The following is an 8,191-nucleotide window of genomic DNA, read 5'->3' as shown; positions in this document are numbered from 1 at the left end:
AAGAATACGACAAAACGAAATCAGTATATTGTGTGTTTTGAGCACTTTTATTCTGATAGTGGAAATGGTTGTCATCAGAGGTGGCAAAAGTACTCATAAAGTCCGGAAAAAAAACCGTTTCTACTGATTCGACTTGCTACAGTAGCAAGTGAGTAGCTGTTGGTAAGTAAAAAAGTACACACTCAGAAGTACACTGAATGCACTTAAGCACAACAGTATATTAAAAAAAAGAAGAGAATTCTAAAAGGTGTCAATTTCCCATTGGGATTAAATAAACCACGAATTTAAAAAAAAAATATAAGATTGGCTCTTAGTAGAGTTAAGATTGAAGAAAATCCAATCAATTATACTGTTTTTCAAAATGTTTACACCAAGTGTTCTACCAGCTCACAAAATAATTACCACCACGATTACATCATTAAAATACTGTACAGTAGGGGACGGTGGGATAAGTAGTACCAATTTTTAGTGCCTTTAGTGCCTTTTATACAAGGGGATCACAGGAATGCCTCCAACTAATATATGTACATATATGTTGTGCATCCCAAGGAGCAATCACGTTGGATTTTAAATAAACTGTTTGAGAAATATAGCTTTGGGAAAAAAATGGTTTTGTGGCACAACTTGGCCCGAGTGCGGCCGTAAAGTATGCTATTAGTCAGATATCACTGGGGTAAATTGTGCTGTGGATAACTGATGTAAACAAGATCATTTTAATCTCACAAACGATGATGCTACATAAAAGCAAGACAAATTCAATACAAAAGTACTTGTTAAATGTTATTCTAAAGTTTTATCATCAAAAGCCAATTTGCTTCAACAAGGCATAACACCACATGAACACATGGTGAGAACAAAATGAGTATTACAAAATGAGCACCTAACTGCATCTGAATATCTTAACCGACTCGGCCTACTACTGGACATTCCACTTGTCAATGCTGCAGGGGAATGTGAATTTGTGGTCCCTTCTAGCTGTAGGGGAGAATGGGGTAATTTGTGTCAAGGGGCAAGTAGTAGTGCCACCCCTGTTATTTAGAAAACCATAGAAGAAGTTGGTTATGTGACCACATATCTTTGAAGAGGCATCCATTTCGCTCATCCTGCAAATTTGAAAACAGTTCACACATGTTTGAGTGGTTTAGTAAGCTACATCATGAGTCTATACAGTTAAAGTATTTGTGGATTTTGAAATGTAAACATTTTTATGAGTACCTTTGTCATAAAATGTGATCTAATTCAAGGGTATTGATAAATATAATGTGTCTAAGATAATAACAGTTCGGAAAAGATTAGAAGAATATTTCACCCCTAAAACAACTCATAGTCTTTTGTAACTCAGGTAATGCACCGGTCCAGAGTTAACAAAACAATTTACAAATGGAAACACATTAGGACTGTCGATTCTCTACTAAGAAGTGGGCGACCTGCCAAAATGAAAAATTAAGAGCACAATGAAGACTCATCAGTGAAGTAAATAAACAACCTCAAATAGCAGCCAAATATTTGAAAGCATCATTATACAAACTAACATCTCTGCTAAGTAACACAATAAATCAGCATAGCATACATTTACTCTAAAAGCGCCATCTGGTTTATTTATTTTTGGTTTCAGATGTGTAAATATAATGTAATTCTATAAAAATAACTTAAAATGTACAAATACAAATGTCAAGGAAATAGATGATAATAATGTAATGGAACAGAGTTCCCCAAAGCACAGTGGGAAAAAAGGCTTAATGCAACTAATGTAAAGTTGATTAATTAGGGCTTAAGACTAGGTAAAAATGCAACAAGTTTAACTTTCTGTGTTACTACTGTACTTTGTTGTTTATCAAAACTCTTGCGTGCCTTGAGTATGTAAATGATAAATATTGTTGGCACGGCTGTTGTATGGCGTATACTGTTGTGGATATGTTTTTTAAGATACTCACACCCTTTTAAAGTAAAAGCCCTGTGTAAACAAACGCAAAAGATACCTTTGAAGGTGTCCTGAAAAGACTAACGATACTGGATGCATGCATGCTGTGCCTCGCGGCCAGCGGGTGGCGCCTTGTACACTTGTTTGGAGTTGGTGTTTTTTTTCTTCTGGCCGAAGAAGACGGGCAACTGCTGCTGCGAAGGAACAGGCGAATTGAAGCTGTGCTAAACATTGTTAGCATTGTTCCGAATACTTGCACAAGAGTCGTCTTGTCGCTTGTGTAAGTTGTGTTGTTGGTCAATGTGGGTATTTCATTGTCATATTGAACGCATTGCTTGGATCTGGAGGAATTACTGCGAGAGGCCTCGGTGGGCTTGTAGCTAACGTTTGTTAGCATTTAGCTAATTCGTTTTGTCGGACAATCAAGCAACAATTCAGCGTTGGGCTCGCTCATGTGATGTCTTCGACATATGGGATGGATGGATGGGTATTGGCTAAAGCACATTGCTTTCTGGTTGTGTGTCGTTTGATCGTTGGTGGGTGGTCACAGTGGGTCACGTTTGTAATGGCGGAAAAGGACTGGTGGAATTGACGTCAACTTGGCTTGCAGTAACTTACAGGGTGAGACTGGTTCAAAGCGTGGTTGTGGGGTTTTATTAAAGGTCCGTTAAGGAAAGCTAGTCGTTTGCCCCAGATTGTTGTTCAAAGCTCATAATTTATATTACCGGTATATACTATCCTTTTGTCCTTGAATACAATTGCGTGGTGTCTCAGTGATGTGTATCTGCAGTGTTTCCCAACCTTTGGAGTAAAGGTATGTATTCTACAAAATGTAAAAAAAAAAACCACATAGTGAGTCTCAATTTACTCACACAGTGTATGAAATCTGGGCGTTTTGGAGAAAGGCACACTGAGTGCGGTCTTAAAGCGAGAGTCAAGTCCAAATTGTTCTTTTACTAAAATAAGCGGCACCACTCGTTTAAACGTGGTATTCTGATTAATGTTGCGTTTATGCAATCTGATTTAAGCAACAAAATACACCCGATTTAATAAATTCAGTGGGCGGCCATTTTGCCATGTGCTATCGACTTGGAATTGACATTGCAATTGCCTGGGGGCTCAGGTAACAAACAATCACGTTAAGTTTGGTAATATGGCGTTCACAAGCTGAGCCGTGATTGGTCATTATCTGAGTAACTGTGATATCTATTTCAGTCGACAACAAGTGCAAAATGGCTGCCCCTGAGATAGATAAAAATGGGCGGTCATGCTACTTAATTCATGTTCCGTAAACGCAATATTAATCAGAATACTGTGTTTACACTAGTGGAGCTACCGAGAACATATTTTTGTCATGAACATTTTTGACATGACTTCCAATTTAAAGTGAAACTGGAAAATATCCTGCACACGTCTGAAAAATTTATCAAATTGAATTCCACAACGCAATGTTGTGGAAAGCAATTTTCAAATGAAAAAGGCTGCAAATCCACCCCCTAAAAAACGAACTTTAATTTTAGTCAGTAGGCTTATATTTTTTTCAATCTATTTTTTATATGTGTAGTGTGTAGTTAAGATTAGTGCATAAGAAGTGCAGTCCACACGTTACATATTGCATCATGAAACATGAACATTTGAAGTGATAAAGCCACAGGTTTGGTTGCGTTATTGTTATGATCTGATTAATGATTTGACACCACACTTGTGTGGTAGAATTTTGTGAAGTTGTAGTTGTAAACGCTTAAAAGACTGCAAATCAAAGCATTTGATAAGTTCAAAATTCTAATTGAATTAGAGAAACTGTCTTATTACATTTTTTTTATTTAGCTTTATTTTAGCATTAGCCTAACCTATAAGACCAAACCATTCATGCATAATTAAATGAATCTGATGTTAATAGTAATTCAGATTAATTTATTGGTTGTGTGTGTTAAAAATACATGGGAAGAGGACCTTGGAATAAAAGAATTTAAGAATATTTTTCAAAATTGAGCCCTAATCCTACAACGCACCTAATGATCTCTTGTGGCACATAGTGGTTGGGATTCACTCATACGAAGCATAATTACTTATTGGTCTGTATTGCTTGGTACTGTATTACAATTGTTGAAGAATTCCGTATGTAGTGTATCACTGGTTGTCCCAAGTGAAGGATGGACACATTCTACTGTGACCTTTAATACCCTCTTTTGTGCGTGACTATGTTGGTGAACAAAAGGGAGGGTACCTGCGGTGCTTAATTGTGATCGGTCACGACTGGAATTTAATTTTGTAGTGTAGGACTCAACTGTTGATAATGGGATGGAATGCAGTTTTGTCATTTGGTGTGTAGTTTGTTTTAAAATCTAAAGTATTTGCAAGTAGGCAAGTATTGGAAAATATATACAAAGCTGTAAATACGTTTTGTGTGAATTGGATTTGCAGGACTGAAGTTGTTTATCTGTGTTGATTAAAACGCTCTTAAATTGGGCTCGAAGTGGTGAACTTTTTGGGATGGTTTTCCAATTGTGCTTTTCACGTCGGAATGAATGATGGAGAAATGTTGGTTTCTCGAAAGACAGCTGTTGTAGACTCTGGAAAAAAATGTCGGTAGTGCGATGGACAGCTTCTGGGTGGGTCTTCATTCTTGGTTTGATAAAGGTTTGTACCAGTGATGGTTATGACTGACATCTCTGTGGATGGGAGGATTTTGGGGAAATGGTTGCTTTTTTAAGGCTGTTTCTAAGGACTTGAATTTTATTGAGGTTTCTTCACCAAACAGGTTATTGCGAAAATTCTGTTTAGAAGTTACATATTTGGGCATAGCAATGGTGTGATTGTTAGAAATGTTGATTAGTTTCTCAGCCTGTTAATGTAAATTGTGCCATAGGCAATGGTGAGAATTTATTGGTTTATGTTGTGTATATTTTTGACTTTCAGTGGTGCTTTGAGATACGAGTGACCCTGGTGCACCCGTCACACATTGCCAAATAGCTTTCTCAGGCTATGGCTGTAACACAAAAATATATTCATGCCGTTTCCATTCATTTCAATGAGGAAAAGATGACTTTGAGTTATCAGTGATTTGAGTTACAAGCATGGTTATGGAATGAATTAAACTCGTGAGTAGAGGTGCATTAATTAATAGAAAAATGAATACAGCTATATATTTTTGAGACATTGTTTAATTTTAAATTGCCCAAATCTTCAGCATTCGGCCTCTCAACTGTAAATATTCCCCGATTTCTCTCACCCTCCATTTTAGCAGACTGATTGTCTTTGGTTTGAGTGGAAATGAGACATCTGGAAATCAATTATCAAAATTTTTACCCATTTCCTCATATGTTCTGGAATAAACCAGTAACATAATCCTAACCAATTTATCTTTATGCGTTTTCTGATCTGTCAATTTCAATTGTCAGTTTGTTTGTTTTTTAATAAGAGTTAAAGTGTTGCATGGCACAAAATGGAGTCAAAAGTGGGCAGCGGCATTGATGTAACCAAGGATCTTTGCCTGAATCAAATCTTTTTTCACATTATTTTTTTTGTTTGTTTTTTTACATGCTGGGCATTTTTGTTAGGTGATCTGTGCAGTTTGGCACGTTGGTTGGAACAATATTTCAATAGTTTCTTTGTGAATGAAGGTGCTTAAAAAAAAAGGATCGATACTTGGGAGCTAATCTTGTGATGGTCAGTTGTCCACTGCAGTACTCTAGTTTTGTTGTGCTTAGTGTCGCCATATTGAGCTTTGTGCTTCAATCCTTTTTTTTTGTCTTAAATGAAGTTGCTTATCAGGTTATGTGGCGAGTGACATTTTGGAATGGCGGTGAGTGTAGAGCTCAGAAGCTCTGATGGGAATAATGTTATTCTATACCCTTCTGTCTGCAGGTGCTGTTGTTTCTGCTTCAGTATGGCAGTCGTCATCCGTTTACAGGGATTGAGGATCACTGCTGGTTCTCAGGATATTCGCAAATTCTTCACTGGACTCAAAATTCCAGACGGTGGTGTACACATAATTGGAGGCGAGCAGGAGGAAGCTTTCATTATTTTTGCTTCTGATGAAGATGCGAGAAGAGCCATGACGCGCTCCGGTGGGCAAATTAGGGGGGGGTCCGTGACTTTGCTGCTCAGTAGCAAAGCGGAGATGCAGAGTGTATTTGAGCAAAGTGCCATCAATGCGGAGAAGGAGCAAAAGAGAAGTGTTGAAGACAACACAAGGCACAACCGAAGATCTGTGGAAACCGACACCAACAAGAGGTTGGCAAGTAGAGCAGACATCAGTCCTCCACCACGCCAAAAGAGACCCTCAAACTCAAAGGAAGACTCCCCGTGTGTTTTTCTCAAAGGACTGCCATTCAGTGTGTCCGAAAGAGAGATTTCAGAATTTTTCAATGGTTTACGTATCGTTGACATTGTCCTGTTGAAAAACGCATCCGGAAAAAACAACGGGATGGGTCTCGTGAGATTTTCAAGTGTTGCAGAAGTATCGGAAGCCTTGAAGAGGGATAGGGGATACATCGGTTATCGGTATGTGGAGATTTGTCCGACGTCAGAATACGACTGGCGTCGCTCAACTGAAAGGCAAGCCGTGAGGGCAAACTCAGGAGGCGACCAGTTTGACAGACGTGGATCGCCTTCACATGGTCAAAAGAATTTCCAACACCATATGAGGTCGCAGTCACCTCTAGGCCAGAGGGGGTCCTCGTCCAGTGAGGAGTACTGTGTTATGGTGGAAAATCTCTCCTTTGCAGTGGAAATCGAGGACATAAAAAGACTTTTTCACCACGCGCGACTCGATGATGACCAGATCCTGTTCATAAATTTTGACGACCGCAAAAGTAGGTCTGCATTTGTGCTCTTCAAGACTCTGCGAGAGTACCGCGAGGCAACAGAGCAGGAGACGAAACCCTTTTTCAATCGATTGATTCATATCCGGCCAATCTCAAGAGAAAAAATGATAGCCATCATGGATTCTCAGAAAATGGATGTCGGGCCTTCTGGAAACTCCCGAAGGAGTAACGAGAGGGCTCCGTTCAACCCCATGGATCACTCTGACCCTGAGAAGTGCGTGCTTGTGCAAAATCTGCCATTGGACGTGCGTAAAGTGGAGGTCATGGACTTCTTCTTTGGGATGAATCTCTCGGAAGATGACGTGCACTTGCTGCGTGACAACACAGGTGTGGGGACTGGCAGGGCTTTGGTTCTCTTCCATTCCGAGTCAACAGCCATGAGGGCCCTCTCTCTCGACGGACAAAGGTTTCTTGGCTCAAAGCTTGCTCTCAAATACATTACACGTGCTCAGATGCGGGAGTTGATCGCCGGGCCACAACGAAGATTCACCGAGTACCAGGGGGCTGGCGACAGCGAGTACTCTGACTTCAGGGGCCCTCATCCTGGGAATATGTCAATGAACACGGGGCCTCAAAGCCACGGAGGCTATAGGTCTTATGGCGACTCTGACAGAGACAACGGTGCTCGTAGCAGTGGTGGTCCACCGAGGCAGAATTTTACCGAGCCCACGTGTGTAAAGCTAATTAATTTACCATTCCAAATAAAAGTAGAAGAAATCTATGATTTTTGCCACGGATATCGTATTATCCCGGGATCCATCTCATTGCAGTACGACAGGAGTGGAGCATTTAAAGGTACCGCAACGGTGGTATTTGAGACTCGGCAGGAAGCAGTTATAGCAGTGGAGGAACTCAATGGGAGGCCAATAGGTGCTCGAAAGATTCAACTACTGTTAGGTTGAAGGTGACTCTGGGATTTGAACACCTCAAATGTGACACTCAGTTTGAGGGAAATTGTATTTTTTGGGTGGTGGGCGGGTGAGTTTTGTCATTTACTGATGTAATTTTTTTTCCCCCCTTTGTTTTATTTTTTGGTAATTAGTAAAGGCTGTTTATTGTTCATTTGAACAGAGCTTTAGACATTGATGTGCATTTGCAATTACATTTTTATCTTACACAACATTTGACTGCATCCAGGGGAAGTCCTTATATGCTTTTAACTGTATGTGCTTGATACAGTTCATCTAGCGCTGTACGGTTATAAAAAAATACAGTGCTTTTCATTCATATGTTCTCCCCTGACTTTTTAAAAAAATAAATTTTTGTAAACATGCAAACTTTTGAGTGTCCTTTGCCTGGAGTTCCCGAAAACCCACACAGGCACGGGGAAGAACATGAAAACTCCACACAAGGAGGCCGTAGCCGGGATCGAACCCACGACCTCTGAACTGTGAGGCGGACGTGCTAACCAGTCCCCACTGTGCCACCCCTCACCCAACTA

The 8,191-nt window shown here is 39.9% G+C and overlaps 1 protein-coding gene across 3 annotated transcripts; it reads left to right on the top strand.

Annotated features, from left to right (window-relative positions):
* The first annotated feature begins 2,048 nt into the window (after positions 1 to 2,048).
* rbm12bb (RNA binding motif protein 12Bb) lies at positions 2,049 to 8,027 on the top strand. Of its 3 annotated transcripts, none has more exons than XM_086039131.1 (2): positions 2,049 to 2,201; positions 5,789 to 8,027. In XM_086039131.1, the coding sequence occupies exon 2, from the start codon at positions 5,811 to 5,813 to the stop codon at positions 7,650 to 7,652; it is 1,842 nt and encodes a 613-aa protein (XP_085895257.1). In that variant the 5' UTR covers positions 2,049 to 2,201; positions 5,789 to 5,810; the 3' UTR covers positions 7,653 to 8,027. The 3 variants fall into 3 exon arrangements, with proteins under 3 accessions (XP_085895257.1, XP_085895258.1, XP_085895259.1); XM_086039132.1 differs by lacking the exon at positions 2,049 to 2,201 and adding an exon at positions 2,221 to 2,542; XM_086039133.1 differs by lacking the exon at positions 2,049 to 2,201 and adding an exon at positions 2,553 to 2,735.
* The last annotated feature ends 164 nt before the right edge of the window (positions 8,028 to 8,191 follow it).

This window comes from Filicampus tigris, chromosome 8 (assembly GCF_054856515.1).
Source record: "Filicampus tigris isolate MCC_2025a chromosome 8, RoL_Ftig_1.0, whole genome shotgun sequence".
In the NCBI taxonomy this organism is placed as follows: domain Eukaryota; kingdom Metazoa; phylum Chordata; class Actinopteri; order Syngnathiformes; family Syngnathidae; genus Filicampus; species Filicampus tigris.
Note: the sequence above shows the minus strand (reverse complement) of the source record. Positions and strands in the feature narration are given on the sequence as shown.